At 40.3% G+C, this 17,799-nt stretch overlaps 1 protein-coding gene across 1 annotated transcript in view; it reads right to left on the bottom strand.

Annotated features, from left to right (window-relative positions):
* Nucleotides 1-17,526, bottom strand: part of ACADL (acyl-CoA dehydrogenase long chain) — a 29,951-nt gene extending 12,425 nt beyond the window's left edge. Inside the window, exons 1-5 of the mRNA XM_007421670.4 lie at nucleotides 17,143-17,526; nucleotides 13,287-13,448; nucleotides 11,379-11,516; nucleotides 7,222-7,386; nucleotides 6,773-6,839 (exon numbers count right to left, since the gene is read on the bottom strand). Coding sequence (XP_007421732.1) covers nucleotides 6,773-6,839; nucleotides 7,222-7,386; nucleotides 11,379-11,516; nucleotides 13,287-13,448; nucleotides 17,143-17,225 — 615 coding nt within the window. The 5' untranslated portion in view covers nucleotides 17,226-17,526. The remainder of the gene's footprint in view (nucleotides 1-6,772; nucleotides 6,840-7,221; nucleotides 7,387-11,378; nucleotides 11,517-13,286; nucleotides 13,449-17,142) is intronic.
* Nucleotides 17,527-17,799: the final 273 nt, after the last annotated feature.

Here is a 17,799-nt window from a genome sequence, read left to right as displayed (position 1 = left end):
TTGTTCTTCTGGTAGTTCCTTGATTAGGGATTGTTCACTGCTTGATTGTGTGCCTGGTGGTAACCTCTGCTTATCTGGGTGATGATTGCTGGTGAGGCCTTTTGGTCTTTTGAATAGTGTGTAGACGCTGTTTATCTCTATGTGTCTGTTAACTGCTGCCTTGTCTGAATACCAAGCTTCCAAGAATTCCCTTGCATTTTTGGATTTTGCTTGGTCTAAAATGCTGACAGTTCCCCAGTTAAAGCTATGGTTATATCTGTCCATATGTAGTGAGATTAAGGAGTTTTCATCATGTCTTCTGACTGCTAGTTGGTGTTCGTGGATGCTCTCTGCCAGTCTTCTGCCTGTCTATCCTACATAGTGTTTGTTGCAGTCCTTGCACTGTATGTTGTAGATGACTCCTGTTTTTTCTTCTTGGGCTATTGGGTCTTTTGGTTTACTTAAGATATTTTGGAGGGCTTTCATTGGTTTGTGTGCCACGGAGATGCCATGTGGTTGTAATAGTCTGTTGGTGGTTTCTGAGAAGTTTCTGATGTATGGAAGTGTGATCCTTTTCATAGTTTGTGTTGTTTGTGTTGTAGTAGGTTGAATGATCAGGCACTTTTTGATAAAGTTGCATGGATATCCATTTTGTTGGAACATGTTGTATAGGTGGTCTCTTTCCTACACGCTATTCAAAAGAGACAAAAGACCAGAACAGCTCCTCACCAGCAATTATCATCCAGATAAGCAGAGGTTACCACCAGGCACACAAGCAAGCAGCAAACAATACCCTAATCAAGGAACTACCAGAGGAACAAAACAAAATCCCCACCCTCACCAGCACTGGCAAGGCAGGCCACAGTATATAAACAGAGAGCAAACCCCATCCCATTCCAGCACTGAAGGTGTTACCTAGCCGGGTAATGAAATGTTTGCAGGAAAAGAACCAAGCTCAGAGAACCCCAAGGACTTGTTTCTCAATATACTTACAAGTTAAGCTGGTAATGCAAAACAGCTACACTAAATTAGTCATAAGTATGGACTGCCACAACAGATTTCAGTCAATTGAGTAATAAATAACAAAGTAGAGCAATAATTAAACAAACAAAAAAAAACCTATCTCCTTTTTTATCACAAACATCTGCCACACAACCCACTCTAGTTTTGCCTGATTAAATTTTACCTATATTCAAAAATCTCGTAACATTGACTCTTTGAAGCAGATTGGGCTGAGAGGGTATAAGTACCCCAAAATATCCAGGGAGCTTCTGTGGCTGAGGGTGGACCAAAACCAGGACCTCTGCACTCCTAGTCCAACACCTTAACTACTAAAAGCTACATTATTAATTTATTTTGGTGCCTTCGAGTCAGTCTTGACTCCTGGTGACTACCTGGACTAGTCCCTGCAGTTTTCTTGGCAAGATTTCAGAAGTGGCTTTCACTTGCCTCCTTTCCAGGGCTGAGAGAGAGTGGCTGGCCCAGGGTCACCCGGCTGGCTTTGTGCCTAAGATGGGACTAGAATTCATGGTCTCCTGGTTCCTAGCCTGGTACCTTATCCACTAGAACCAAACTGGCTCTATAAACTTAGCACAACATTCATCCAATCAAATCACTACCATTTCTTTTCCACAGATTAACTCCTTTCCAGGTCACTCCAAATGACACAGTAATCAAAGGCAATTCAGTTTTCCATTTTGGATAGGTGAAGTGGCTTTTAGTATTTGACAGATATTTAACAACAGATAATACCATCTTCTCTTCTAAACTTGAGAACACAGACATTGTCTCTAGGCTGGTAGTAGTTTCCAAGGCTATTGCTCCTGGGCAATTTCAACCTCCATACTCTAGGGGAGAAGCAGCATAGCTTATGAGTTTGTGGCCTCCATGCTGACTATGGGCTTGTCATAGGTAATTGTGGCCCTGATGCATATGGCTCAGCACATACCAGACCTGGTCTTTAGTTTAGTGCAGAAGAAACATGATCTGAAGATGGAGATGTAAGTCATAGATATTTGTTCTTTGCCATAGTCACTTCCTTGTCAAACTGCAGATCACAGCTGCCTTGAACCTCAGAAAGAATGGCAGACCCATTACTTTAGACTGCCAAGGCACTTAATGGATCCAGATGGTTTCCAGACAGTTCTGAGGGAGGATCCCCAATAATCTGGTGGGCAGTTTTGTCTCATGCCTGGTCAACCTGTGGAATCTGGAGGTGTCCAGAGCACTTGATACAAGTGCCCCAGTATGGCCTCCCTCCAGTTACCAATCCTAATGAGTGTCAGCCCCACCATATAGACCAGACCAGGAAATCAACTCCAGAGGAAGGCTAAAAAAACTTTTATTGAGATTTGCTATAATAACAGAGTCTTGAAGGTCTGCTGTATTGCACCTCCTCCCCCTACACTCCAGTGAATTAGGGAGGCATCTACCTGGGCCACTTCTGAATGTTACCTCATTGCTCGTTGCCTATAAAATGTTTCAGTCCTTTTTGCTAGGTAATAGCTTCTGCATATTTCCATCAGAGTCATCTTCCTTATTCTATACAGTGAGCTCTTTGGTTTACTGATGAGTTAAGGGAAATGAAGTGACTGAAGAGACTCCTGGAGTAACACTGGCATAAAACCAGAAATGGACACAAATGAGAGCTGGTAAGAGCTCAGGTTTGAGCCTACACAGTGGCAATAAGATTGGCAAAGCATTCATTCTCCCTCAAGCTTATTTGGTCCTCAGATTCCCAACTAGCAGCTCTGTTCTGTTTAACCCAGACTGTTCTGGGGAAGGATGGGTGAACAACAGCTCCAAAAGGCACACTGGATGAAGTTGCCAGGTTTCCTAGCAGATAGTCATTTGTATCTGCTCTGGTTTCCACACCAGCTATACCACAATGGCAGGGCAAGGTCTTGAGGAGTCATTCAGGATGTTTTTGAGCTTGTAGTTTGAGGAAGTGGACAGGGTCCATTGTGGTTTGAACACTACCACTTTTAGAATTAACCCATGCCCTTCTTGGCTCTCCAGGCAGCAAGCAGAGTTTGTATGGTTAGATCCTAGAGACTATTAATGCTTCTTTGAGGAAAGGTGTAATGACACTTACCCAAAGAAGCCTTCCCTGGACCCAGCAAGTTCTTGACAACTTTTCCCATTCTCCAACATCCCTTTCCTGGGGAAGGCTGTGGAGAAGTGGTGGCAGTTCAACTTCAGAGGATCTTGAAAGAAATGGATTACCTGGATTCTTTTCAGTTAATTTTCAAGCCTGGTCATAGGACAGAGATAGTGTTGGTCATTCTGTTGAATGACCTTTGTTGGGATCTAGATGTGAGTGCACCCATTGTGGTCTTCTTTAAGTGTCTCAGTGGAGCTTGATTCTGTTTCCTGTTGAACTACTTACAACAGTTGGGAGTTTGGGTATCATTCTTTGGTGGTTCTGTTCCTATCTCAGTGGCCAGGTCCAGCTGGTAGTGCTGGGGGTTTAATGAGTAAGCCCTTGGGAGCTCCACTGTGGGTGTAATGGGCTGTGAGAATAGTCTTGGGAGACAAGAAGAAGAGTTGCAGCCTAGACAATGGCCTGATAAATGAAATCTGAGTCCAAAGGAGGGATGGAGGTGGAGAAAGCATCTCAGAAGGGACCCTCCCTAGTTCTCTGGAAAGTAAAAGCCGCAGGGGGAGGGGGGATGCTTTTGGACTTGCAAGATTCTGTTACTGTAACCTTACAATAAAGTTAGTATTAGTACTGATGGTTTTGATTTCCTGTCCGGACTACCTTGAAGGGCTGACAGTGGGGTTCCCCAGAGCTTGGTCCTTTCCCCTGTATTATTTAATATCTACATGCAGCTATCGGGAAAGGTTGTCCACTGGTTCAGGGTAAGGTATTAACAATATACCAAGGACAGCTAATCATACATTGTTATGGTCGAGCAATGTATAATTGCTCAAGTCAAGATAGAGATGCCATGGAAATCCTGAATCAGTGCCTGGAGGTGGTCAGGATCTGGATGGGATGAAACAAGCTCAGACTAAACTCTGTGAAGTCCAAGCTGCTTTTTGCCAGAAAACATCACAGCATTCCTTTAACACTGGTCTCAGTAATTACTCTTGATGGGATAAGGCTCCCGCCAAAAGAGTTGCTGTGTAATGTGGGGGACCTTGCGTCTTGCTGAAATAGCACGTGAAAGGGGCAGCCAGAGGGGCCTTTGCTCAGTTTTGATCTCTATGCCAGTTATGCTGCTACCTTGACCAGGATGTCTTGAAATAGTGGCCCCTGCCCTGATCATCATACATGTACTCTACCGTGGGGATCAGTCAGAAGCTACAGCTGATTCAACATGCGCTGGCAAGGTTCCTGACAAGACAATCTCATTAGGGAGAAATGCATCTACCCTGCAATTGCTAGCCTAGCTCCTGCTAGTTTTTGAGCCCAGCTGAAGTGCTAGTCACCACTTTTAATTAAAGCCCTTAACAGCACTGCCCCAGATTATGTTATACAAACCATGCCAGGATAGAACCTGCTCAGCCAATGCAAACACCTAGAGGGGGCCTGTTGAGGGTCCCCCACACTCTGCAAGATTCATAGGGAGTGGGCCAAACAACAGGCCTTCTCACAGTTGGCCCCTACTCTTTGGAACACCCTACTCCAGAAAGGAGGGTACTGTGATGGAACGTATCTACAAGGAGGAGAGTGATGTGGGAGATCAAGGCTATCAGGAGGGAGGGGGTGCATTCCAGAAGGGGAAAGGAGATAAGAGACAATGCAGTCCTCAAGGGGAGTGTGGGAAGCAAAAGACGTTCAGGATAGCCACTCCCTAGAATCTCCCAGGGTATATCCACTACTTGCTGTAGTATAGAATTTGCTTGGTACGATTTATGTCAGGCCCAGCCCAAGAGCAATGGTGAAACAGTCCAGTCGAGTATAGTTCCTTTATTTGCTTACACCTTATAGACAGAATCTTGCCAAAGTAAATCTATACTACAGCAACTAGTGGATATACCCTGGGAGATTCTAGGGAGTGGCTATCCTGAACGTCTTATGCTTGCCACACACCCCTTGAGGACTGCATTGTCTTTTATCTCCTTTCCCCTCCTGGAATGCACCCCCTCCCTCCTGATAGCCTTGATCTCCCACATCACCCTCCTCCTCGTAGATACATTCCATCACAGGTACCTCCTTCCCTCCTTGTATTTAGGAGGCAAGTTAAAACTGTTAGTCCAGTGGGCATTTGGCCTCTAGTTTGTCCTAGTGCTCCTTGTATATTTAATTTTAATTTGTTTGGATATTATATTATGGCTTTAACTGTATACACTAGTTGTGTGGTTCACTGCCCAGAATCCTAGTTGATTTGGGTTATAACTACAGTAAATAAATAAATAAAACATTTAGGTCAAACATTTTTTTCTCAAGATATATAATACTAAGATAGATTTATTTAGTAAAAATCATATTCCCTTGTGTCGGGAATATTTTACAGTGCCTTCTTTATCAACTTTCCAGATATCTGTTTATCTAAGCAGCAGACAAGGAATGTATGACTTTAATGCTGAAATTTAATGTTTTCAGTGTCCTTCCTTACACCGAATCCACTAACACCTTCTCTGCCCCTTTCTTTACCCTTAGTTGTATATTATATAATTAGCATTCTGATCTCCTGCCCATATTTATACATTGAATTATGGAAGAAATCATTATGGAAAAAAATGCGTGAAATAACTACAGAATTTATCAAATTTTAGAATAGGATGATATGAAACAGAGATTGGAGATGAGTCCTTGTTTCACTGTTTTCTCACTTTAAGATTTGATTATAATTTTGGAGTATACCATGTATGAAATGGCTCATGAAAAGTCAGCCAGCTATTTTTCCATGTTGCTTTCATTCCTCTTCCTAGCCACTCTAAATTACATGTAAGTGAAAGGATGACATGGAAATATGATTCAAATTAAATATTTTTATCCCATTTTGTGTGACCTGGATGGGAATTTGTAAACATTTACAAAAATCTTTATATTGCAAAAAAAGTAAGCATTTTACAAAAGGCAGAAACAGCCATGTTTCACAAACTGGTACAAGTTATCATATGCAAATGTATGCATACTTGTGCCCTATCAGCTTCCAATCACTTAAGTTCTAGCCAGATCTCTGAATCCCAAATACATATTTCACAACACTGTTGAAACACTGGTAGGCAATTTTCCTTCTTGCTCTCCTGAAAAATTTTATCAAAGAAAAATAAAAGCCATTTTAACAGAACTATCCAGTAAAGCCTATGAAGCAACAGCAACCAGATTGCATTTGGCAGTATCCACTCTGACATTTTCTCTGAATCCTAAACAATGCACTCACCAGGAGAGGAAGTCTTTTTTTTTTTTTTCCTTTTATACACGCCGTTACAGTCAAGTTTTTATTTGCCTCTTTGGTCCCTCCAGGCAATTTCATACCAGGGAGGCTATTTTCCTGCCAACTCTTTTAAGCTGTGAAATATCTGAGCATTGGTTACCCTTTGCAGACCAGCCACGTTGCAGCATTAAAAGGCCAAATTCTTCAGATGTTTTTTATAACTTTCCCCAACAAAAGGAGGACAGAAAAGCACCTGCTAAGTTGATTGAGTTTTCGAGTCATCAGCTGCAGTCACCATGTTACTCTGGCAGCAGGAGTCCTCATACAAAATGGAAAAGGTGGTGACCTGGCATTGCTTGATTGAAAAGCTGTAGAAAGCCAAGCCCATAATTCCCAGCATTGATCTCAAATGGGTGGACGTTAAATTCACTAAGACTAAAAGAATGTATCTTCCTTGCACATACCTTACTGCCATTTAGAATCCAATCACTGCCATCCTTTTTTGCAAATGTTCTCACACCCTGCAAATCACTAAGAGGAAGATAGTTCTTAATAATGCAACAGAGCAAATGCACAATGTTTAAAGCCTCCCAGCCTAAAGAGAAACAGCAGATGATCTCCTGCAGAGGTTCTTAACTTCTTTTTTTATGCAGGCCTTTACACTGTTATTAAAAGTTTCTGAAGACAATCACATAACCCAGAGAGTGACCACACAATGCCTATGAGCACCATCACACATATTGTAATCGTGGGGTGCACATGTGGTGGTGGGGACGAGCACAGACAACCCACCACATGTGCACCCTGCTAGGCAAATATATTGGGAATCTTATTAATGCTCACAGGGTGTACTTCAGTGAGAATTAATAACAGGCATGTATGCAAAAGACTGCGTTCTTAGGACCATGCTTACCTTCCAGCCCCAGGTTCTGTCATAGCTATTGCACCAATACATCTGCCTGCTGCCATTTCTGGAATGAACTTTTTAATCTGCTCTTTTGATCCATAGTTTACTATATAAGGCATGACAATATCGGAGTGAAGACTAAATCCTGGGCCTGAACAGTTAACATACATCCTGGAACAGAAAGAATTAAAAACCGAAAGATTTGTGCCTGAATTCTTCAAATACGAAGAAAAAAATTATCACATTACTCTTACAATGTTATAAGATATTTTAGATCAGCCTTTTTCAATCTTTTTACCCTGGAGGAACCCTTGAAATAATGTTTAGGTCTTAGTGAACCCTTGCATAAAAATAGCAAAAAAAATGAAAACTTCACAATAAACTTCACAAAAAACTTCTAACCTACACAATCCACATTTTACAATGTTTATAACAGCCAAGTGGCAGGCTGGTGGCTGAGTCATAGTGCATAAAAATGTCCACCACTACAAGTGCTAGCATTGCGTAGTGTACAAAGTTCAAAAAATGGTGTGTGTTTTTTTTCTCATCACGATCTTTCTCAACCTCTCATAGAACCTGAGAAAGGCTGTTTTAGTTAATTACATAGTTGGGGGAATACATAAAACAAGGGGTTCATGTGGCTCATTCAGAAATATTCCTTATTAAGAAGTTTAATCCAAAATAGATCTGCCCACTGGCTAATAGGAAAAATGTATTATTTTGCTCTTCTCAGCATATTGAAGGCAGGATGTTTTGCCTTAGTCAGTATGCACAGGGGGGCTCAAAGCCCTATTATTATTAAGCAGGAAACCCTGTACTTGAGACTGCAGATGGAAGACAACAATCAATGGCTCATTTCTACATACAGAAAACTAAGACATAAGAGAAAAGGATCTCCTCCTCCTCTCCTCCTCCCACCAAGTCCTGCTATGCTTCTTCCTTGCGGCGGGGGGTAAGGGGGGATGTTCCTGGGAGGGACGAACAAAGAACATCAGGAGTGTATCTGAAGAGTACATAATCCAAGGATGAAGGTTAAAATGAACAATATCGTATTTTTTTAAAAAAAAGAAATACAAAATGAAAAAAAAAAAAACATTTTAGGAAAAAGCATTCCAGTACCCCCCTCCCCCCCCCCGCAAGCCACTAATTGGTGCTTAAATATTTTTATGCTATATTTTGCGCATCTGTAATTATTGCCCATTTTGATTATTTTTAAAACAGTTCTTCTTTTTGTTCGGAATCCATATTCTAAGTATCTTAGTTTGCCTTGCTGTGTGATATGTTGTATATAATGGAACCATTCCTGCTTGAATTTGGTTAGACTTCTGCTATGAATATGTAGACATTCCATTGCTATATATTCTCCAATTTTAGTCTCTCAATCTTGTATTGTCAGCAAGGATTCTTTTTGCCACTGTAAGCATGTATCTTAATGCTTTTCTTTTACACTCTCTGGGATGATGCCATATAAAAATATTTGTGGTTTTTTTATTCCAATTTTGGCATTTCCAACATTTATTGTTGCATGATTTGTCCATCTTGGCAATCAGTGACAGAGTTATATACCATCTGTAGAACATTTTGTTCCAATTTCCCCTCAAATTGTAGCTTGGTATAAATTATACTGATTTTTTTTTCCATAATCCTTCCCATTGTTCCACTGTTATTACTTCTTTAAAGTTTTCCATCCATTTTATCATACCATTTTTAATTTTTTTCTGTCTCCGGGTCACATTTGAGTAACAATTTGTAAATACATCCTAATAAATTATCGTGATTCATATATAAGTGTTTCAAATTCTGTCATCTTTCTCAGGGTCTCTCCTTTTTCTCTGAGATCACTTTTCATTTTTTCATGTTATTTGCAAATACATTAACCATGATAGATTCCTACCTTCATTAAGCAATTCTTGTTGTGACTTTAGTCTATTTCTTGAGTCCAGATGTATCATACTGGCATATTTGATCAGATCTTTCTTACTGTAGTTGTTCTTGAAATAAAAAGCATGTGACGGTGATGCTAGTGGTGAAACCGTTGGACTTGCCCTTGCTTTTAAAGAATTCCAAATTTTTAACAGACTTTCTCTTATAACATGTTCCTTCAGATTCTTGTATTATTTTGTCTCCTTATACCCTAGATATCTATGAAGTCTATTGGCAAAGCCTGCTCCTTCTATAGTTGATATTCTGCTGCTAGGAAATTTTATCCATTCTGTTATCCATGATATACAGCTTGCTTTATTATATAATCTGAGATTGGGGAAAGCTAGTCCATCTCTCTCTTTTAAGTCTTGCAAAATTTTTGAAACTTACTCTTCTCATTTTCCCACTCCATGTAAATGTATTAATTGTTCTTTGCCAGCCCTGCAATTTTTAATCTAGGATTTGAATGGGCGTTATTTGAAATAAGAAGTATATCTTGGGTAATACGTTCATTTTTATTTTCACCAGAAATCCTAGCCAGGAAAGTTTTAAGCTTTTCCACCTTTTTAGGATCTTGCTTTATTTCTTTCCATAATTTGTTGTAATTGTTTAAAGTCCTAAATATCTCACTGGATATTTATCATCTCACAGCCAGTCTCAAAAATTCTCACAAAATTGTCTTCCTTGGAATTTAAGTGCTTTGTTATTATCTTTGTTTTCTTTTCATTGATTTTATATCTGGAAAAGCAACCAAAATCTTTGGTCACTGTCATCAACTATCACATAAAGCTTGGTGGTTTCATAATTGTTAGTACTATATCGCCTGCAAAACATTTCATCTTATATTCCTCTCCATGAATTTTGATCCTGATTATCTGCTTATCTTTTTGGATCTTGTTAGATAAGGCTTTCAGAGCAATTGCAAATAGTAAAGGGGGAGTAGGCATCCTTGCCTTGAGCCTCTGCAAATTGAAAACATTGTGGAAAGTGTTCCATTCACTGTGACCTTTGCTGTTGGCTGTTGATCTATGCTCTACACCCAGGTTTTGCATTCTTCTCCAAGATTCTTTTTGTTTAAGAATTTTTTGTTTAATTAGTAAAATAGTCCATTCCATGATGTACAAGCCACAATGGTGTCGATGTTCACACATCATACTAACTCAAAACCAGACCAAACCTGTTGTGCCAAAAGCCTTTGCAGCTTAAGAACAAGTGTTTGGTTCGATTTACAGTGAAGAAAATATCTTCAGCTTGGTTCATTCTTTTAAGGCTTTAAGATTGCAAGGAAAAGAGTGAAAAATTCAGTTATTGCTTTGGCTCTGAAAAGAAAATGAGACAAATAAAGGGTGGAGCCAAAAAACCCTGCATTTTGATTATGATCACCCAATCTTTCCTATAACTTGCTTTTGTTTATTAAACCAATCTCCTTATCTTTCTCTGAAACTTATCTTCTTGCCTGTATCTCACTCTATACTGCAAGATAATCTCTTTTAGCTTATGTTGCCAGAAGATCAGTGTGGTTTGAAAAAGAGAATTTGTGGAGTGATGAGGGAAGCAATTCAGTTTGCTATGACAAAGTGAAGGTGACTGATGCCAAGAGGAAAGCGGAAAGGGATGTTTGCTCCGTGGCTAGTTCTGGATCTTGCATTCACATGTATTGTAGGAAGGAGACCGTGATCCAAGACAAGAAGGAGAGATGAAAGGCAGTAGAAGAAGTCTGTGTAAAGTGGCAATGGTGACTATAGCTGAGAAGAATGTGGAAAAAGGGAAACTCTGGAAATAGTTACTCAGTGAATATATCACCATGAAAATTTCTATCCAATTTAGTCAAATGCCCTCAGGGCAAAATATAAGTGCAACAAAAGAGCTTTAAGCTGTTTCTGCATGGGATAAATGCTGGATTGTTGGCCTTTCAACTGGGATTGGAGTGTTATAGCTTGGAATCCACCTCCTTCAAAGACTGTGTCATGAGAACAAGCAGGTTGCAAGCAAGTACAAAACCAAAACCCTAACTATCTGGTAGACCTCAAACTGCAGTAATACCATCCTAGGTAAATTAAGCAGTCCTTTACTAGGTTTTGCCTGTACTCAAAATATGCATTTGTTGTCAATGAATTCTGTCACCATGAAGACCAAATTTTAAGATATAGCTATCACAGAAAATAAGGAGGAAAAAGTAGTATTTACAGAAAAATCTTGCAAAGGAAACAAAGAACAGAAAAAATATATCTAGGACTTACTGCTCTTCCCAAACGATTGCTGAAGAGAATAGATCCCCTCCAATACCTCCATTTTCTTCTGATATATTGACACCAAGCAACCCCTGCTGTCCAGCTTTTTCCCAGAGCTCTCTGCTTACTTGACCAGCTTTTTCCCATCTACAAGTAAAAAAAAAAAAGTAAAATCATGTAATTCTCACAGAAACATAAATGGGTACAAAATGGATAATTTACTTAGTAAAAATGCAAGCTTGAATATTTAGCATATAGACACACAGAGAAGACTATGTATATTAGCCAGGTTTACCCATTGTGCTAAGCCACGTTCATATCATGATTTGTTAAATTCATAGTAGCTTGGTTCAAGCATAAAATTAAGCCAGAATAGATAAGTTCATTTTGTATGGAGCAAAAACAAATGATTTTAGCTTAATCATTAAGTCTGACACTTTCAATCAGCTGAACAATTTCCAGAGATGAAGCATACAATCGATTACATTAGGCATATGGTACATACAGATAGTCCTCATTTAACGACCACTCATTCAGTGACCTTCAAACCTACGAACTTAACTTCCGGCTGTCACAGCACCCCCACGGTCCCATAATTTTGATCTGGATGCTTGGCAACCGGCCTGGATTTCCGACCATCCCTGGGTCACGTGATGGTGATTTGCAACCTATTCTGCTGGCTTCCCCCAAGCAAAGTCAGTGAGGAAGCTGACAGGAAGTCAGGGTCATGTGTCATCCTCGTTTAACAACCTGTGTGGTCCTTACTTAACGACGGCAACCAGAAACTGCTGGGATTGCTGTCACTAAGCAGTGTGATCGTGTGACATCGTGCTTTATGACATTTATTAGCAACAGAAATTCCAGTCCTAATTACCATCATTAAGCAAAGACTACCTGTAATTTAAATAGGTGATGATCTAAAAGACAGTAGATTTTTAAAACTGCCAATAGTGATGACTTCTATGTTTGCATCAGCAGAAACAGCAGTTTTGAGCTAAAATACATCCCAGTTGCACAGTCACTTCACTTTGCTGACCTTAAAACACTGAGAATACACAAAAAACTCCACCAGCCAATCAGGGCTCACCTCCAGCCAGCAAGAGATCAATGAAAACAAGATAAGGAAAGTCTTCCAGCCCCTTTATTAGCAGTGCCCATTGGAGGCATTATAGAAAAGTTCCCAAGTTCCTGCTGAGCAATCCCTGGAGAAGCAGAATGTGCTTTTGTGCACCATTATCTCTCTATCCATATTGAAAAAGAGTTGGTAAGAAGCACAATCTTGATTAAGTATATAAAGACAGTCATAAAAAGTAATAGGAAAGCAGATGTCTAATCAGTGATTTGGACTTTTACCCAAAAGCATGTTCCATTGAGCAAAATGGACTTTACTCCCAGATAAGACGAATATTTTAATTTTTATGAGGCCATCTTTGTTAGTAAATAAAATGATGTCATTTATTAAGGCCAACTATAGTGCAAACTATTTTTTAAAAAATCAGTGCAGCACTAGTTTACATGTCTGTTCAGGTACATGAATTATTAATTTAGTGAGGTTTATTTTCATGTAATTGAGAAGATAAGTTAACTTGCCTTACGTGATATAATTGAATCTGATGCAACATTAAATGTGAATGCATTTACCATTTTTTTTCTATTTTCAAGACAGCAGCCACAATGAGATGTAATTAGGTCCACCGTGCATGGGTGTACATGCACAGGGAGAAATAAATCTTTTCTTTCAGACTGTACTTTCAGCAAAAACCACTAGTAACTCCAAAGCTGCTACTAACCCTACAGAAAACCTAACATTAGTGCCAGTCATAGTTCTCCACCAGAGCAAGTGGCACAAAATCTAGAATTGTTTGTAACACGAGAGAGAGAGAGAATAAGAAACAAGATTTTGTGCATTTAACTTACTCTCCATGATATGGTACCACAGCTTCCTGGAAGAATTTTCTCACACTTTGCCGGAAGATGTCATGGTCTGAAGAAAAGATCCTTCTAGTTCCTATGTCCATTAATGTTTTAGCTGAGGAGGTTTCAAGGCGTGCTGAATCATGATTTTCAGTCTGAAGGTTTCTTTAAAAATAAAGTTAAACATACTACCTAAAAGAAGTCAGTTTTTTAAAATTCTATCATATATACTCCCAAACTATAAACACTGTAAAGTCTGCTTTTGCATTTTTTTGATGTTTTGGTTTTTTATCTTTCAGTTCTTTTTATTTTCACGTTTTGGTGAGGCACTACCAAAAATGTTACAAGATACGGTTGACAAACCTGTTCCTTTCCCAGCTTTCTTCTACCACCTACCGCAGAACAGGGTAGTCTTGCATACCATATCAAATTTTTAAAAAATGACTGGCAAAAGCTTCAAGACCGGAGTGGAGCTGAACACGGATATAAGCCATATTTTATCACTATGTTCCTCCACTATCTTGGATGTTAGAACATGAGAACACAAATCAGCTTAAACTGTTCAGAAGCTCTTGTTACTTTTCATTTAAAAAAAAACAAACAGTTGTGTTATCCACATATCTAGCGAAGTGAACTGTACTATACAGAAGCTTATACCCTAATAAAAGTTATTACAGGTACAGTAGCCCTCGGTTAACGACCACTTGTTCAGCGACCATTCAAAGTTACAATGGCGCTGAACGAGTGCTACTTATGACCAATCCTCGAAGTTCTGGCCATCCCAGCACCCCCGTCACACAATCGCAATCTGGGCACTTGGCAACCAACTCGCACTTATGATGGTTGCAGCTCCCCCACAGTCACGTGATCGCAATTTGTGACCTTCCCTGCCAGCTTCCCACAAGCAAAGTCAATGGGGAAGCCAACAGAGAAGGTCGCAAGTTGCTCAGGTAAGTCTCCCCCCACCCTGCAGCAGCCACCTCAAGCCCCGCTGCACTAGTGCCACACCGGCCCTTCCTGCATCCTGCAGCAGCCACCCCAAGCCCTGCCACATTCATACCATGCTGGCCCCTCCCACATTCTCCCACACCTTGCAGTAGCTACAATCCTCACTTAACGACAGCAATGGAGAGTGCTAGGATTGCCGTGGCTAAGCACTGCAGTCACGTGATACTGCATTTTACAAATGCATCACTTATGATGGAAATTCAGGTCCCAATTACCTTCATTAGCCAAGGACTACCTTTATCTATAAGTTACCGGAAGAATTTTTGTTGTTTTTCCCTAACAGTTTTTCCTCTTATAAATAAACAAAAAATTAAATTAACCCTCTGCTCTAGAAGGCAATGATGAAAATTCTAGCAAAACATGTAACCCATCTTCATCATAAATGAGCACTGATACGAAATAAACCTAATAAAATGTTGATATATAAACTTCTGTTAGATGTTTCTCAACAAGAATTGACATTCGTTTGAGTCCAAATTGGTGTTTTTATCTCAAAGAGTTAATAAAAATGGGAGAAAAAAAACAGATAGCCTTCAATAGTAAATCAGAGACAGGGTCATGCTAGCTGATCAGTCTCTTAAAAGACGTAATCTGCCTGAGCTGCAGACACTCCTTTGGTAATATTGAGAAAACTTGAACTAAAGACTTATTTGACATAACAACGTTGTGTATTCTGTTTCATTACCTCCACTGGGCCCAAGTTCATCTAGGCTATGTTCATGTATCACACATAACAATCACCACTGAATCAACCCAACACACCAAATATAAGCTAACTACACAAGCTGCATTTGCACAATGTGCTAGGCTAAACTATACTTGGCTGATTTGGGGTGTCATAAAAATACAGATCTATTGTTGATCCCCCAAGGATCTTCACCTACCCTCAGCTTTGTTTTCTAGCATGCTGTCCTCATTGATTAAAAAAATGAAAGATATTAGCAATCAAATTATTCTGTTAAAGCGGTTTCACTTTGTTATTAGTGCCTTCTTTAGAACATCCTAATCACCAGGAATTCTCTCATTTTTCCGGACTATAACACCTAAAATAATAAATGAATTTGTATGACGGCTCCCCATGAATAAAATTACTTTATTTCGGCTAGGTCTGGGCAATAAATATTCCACTTACTTTTAATCATTCAGATTTAATCTATGAATCACACCGATTCTCAGATTTTTGTGGTACTGTAACCACCCATTGAGGCTTGCACAAGCAAAACAAGAAGCAAAGTTTGGAGCAAGTTTTGACAGCACACCTGCTTTGGCAAACTGGGAGTGCTGACAAAACTCACTCCTGCTTTGCCTGGATGAGCCCACAGCTGACTTGCCCAAGCAACATGGGGAGTAAAGCTCGGAATAGGTGCTCCTATATATATATGCAGCATGGCAAATATAAATATTTATAGTTTGGCTTCTAATGTTTATAACTATAATCATAACTATAAACTATATGTTTGCAACTATCATAAATTAGGAGAAGGGTGATAGGGGGGTTTCTAACTTCCCCCCCTGCAAAAAGGGGGAAGTTAGAAACCGAATAGTCTTTCTCTTTTTTTTCTTTTTCTTTTTAGTCATCAAATTTGCTTTCTTTATCTGTACCGAAATAATATAATGTGTTATATATGTTTTACAGCAATAAAATTAAAAAGAGAGAAAAAAAGAACGAGTGCTCCCATTTTGCTTGCGGAAGCTTGATTTTTAAAAAAATGACTCCCAGTTGCTTGTGACCCCACAGGGGGACCCTGACTCACACATAGGTACTCCAAACCTAACCTTTTTTCATTTTTGGATACAATTTTTTCCTGCCCAATTTTTCTCAAGCTACTCAGTTCCTTTCTGCCACTACTGTTCTCTCCTTCAATGAACTTGCATTAAAGGACTTCTGACCCATCACAATAGTATGCTTGAGTTTTCTACAACTAAAATGGTCATGACTTCAAAGAAATAGGTTCATCAACTAGGCTGCGAAATAACACAAAGCCCTCTCCCAAATATGCTATAAAAGGAGAACATTACTTAGTTAATATCTCTCATGAACCGAGAAACACATAGGACCGTCATTTCCTAATTATAACTGGGTCATAAAGAAGCCAATTCCAATGGACCAGCCCTATCACCCTCCAATCATTATCTAAAGATTATCATATACTATTCACAACTGGCAGGTTTTTCCAAATTTACATGAAATACAGTTGCATTATTAACATAAATAAAGACAGGCTTTATATTGCCACAGTGATCACCGGCCACACTAAAAGTCACTAGTGACAAAACAGCCGAAGTCCATAAACATATCCAAATCTAAGACCCCTTAACAAAAGCAGTGCACACTGGACTGTCAAATCACGTCGATTCATCTTGCAAAACACAGCGGCGAATGTTAAGGTTACCTGCTCCAGGCTGCAAGAATCCGACCACTATTAACTGACAGCAGAGAGTTAAATTTGCGGTATCCCTTTGCTGCCCTCTAATGGTCGCCCGGAATCTCGCAGCGCACATTCGGAAGCTCTAGCAAAGCTCCTCTCTTCCTGTGTTCGGTCTGTGCCCGTAGATTTGAATAAACTAAAACTTCTCTCTTCTTCCTAACTCTGCCGTTATATTTTGGGGAGAGAGGGGCAATGTCAGGCCTGTCATTATAATCGGGGCAGCCTTAAATGTTAGAAGGATGTACTGAGAGGTTGGAGGGCTTCTTCCACGCAGTTTCGGGCGGACAGCGCACTCGCCCTCCCTTTCGGCTTGGAAGAAACTTTTCATTCGGGCTGCCACCGCCCACAGATGGCTTCTTCAGCCCTTCTCATGTTGCTGCCACGTTCTCGTGAAGCTGTTCCCAGGCGAGCAGAGCCCTTACCTGACCAGGATCCTCCTCCCTCCGGGAGAGCAGAGAGACCTCAACGCCTGCCCCCCCAGCACCCTGGAGACGGACGCAGCCATCTTGCCGCTAGTTGCTTCCTCTCGAGGCAATTACAGTAGTTTTGCTCCAGGGCCTGGAGCTTCGTAAGCCAGCCAGGAGAGCCGCCCCGCGACGGACAAGCGACGCTTTGCAGCTTTTACGGGTGGGCGGAGAGATGTAGTTGACGGAAGGGACAATTTCTTGGAAAAACAATGAGCGGGCCGCCGTGGTAAATCTTCCCTCTGCTTTTATACCCCAGGCAGTTCTCCGTCGGAGAGGAAAAGAGAATGCGTCAAGCATAAATAAGGCACGAACCTTTCGGTGATACTCCTGCGGAGCGTACAGCACTTTGGTATTGCGTTGCTATTAATTAAAGCTCACTGTTGCTCTTTCCACGCTAAAATCAAGATTGCTCAACTTGGTAAATATTGCAGCGCTGTGGGAAGGCATAGTTCAGTAATTCACTACCAAATGCTTAGCTGCGTGGTGATGTCTCAGGAAGAACTGTTTCCACAGAGAATCGGAAACCAGGAATAATTGCACTGGCCGTGGGATCTCATAACACTCCTCAGACATCCATGTTCTGCAGTTGCAGTGATGGGTGCTTTCAAGGAC

Source organism: Python bivittatus, unplaced genomic scaffold (assembly GCF_059951505.1).
Source record: "Python bivittatus isolate LINGU-HERP-01145 unplaced genomic scaffold, Pbiv_v1 ctg000200_np1212, whole genome shotgun sequence".
Lineage (NCBI taxonomy): Eukaryota > Metazoa > Chordata > Lepidosauria > Squamata > Pythonidae > Python > Python bivittatus.
The sequence above is the reverse complement of the archived record's forward strand: the minus strand, read 5'-3'. Positions and strand labels throughout refer to the sequence as shown.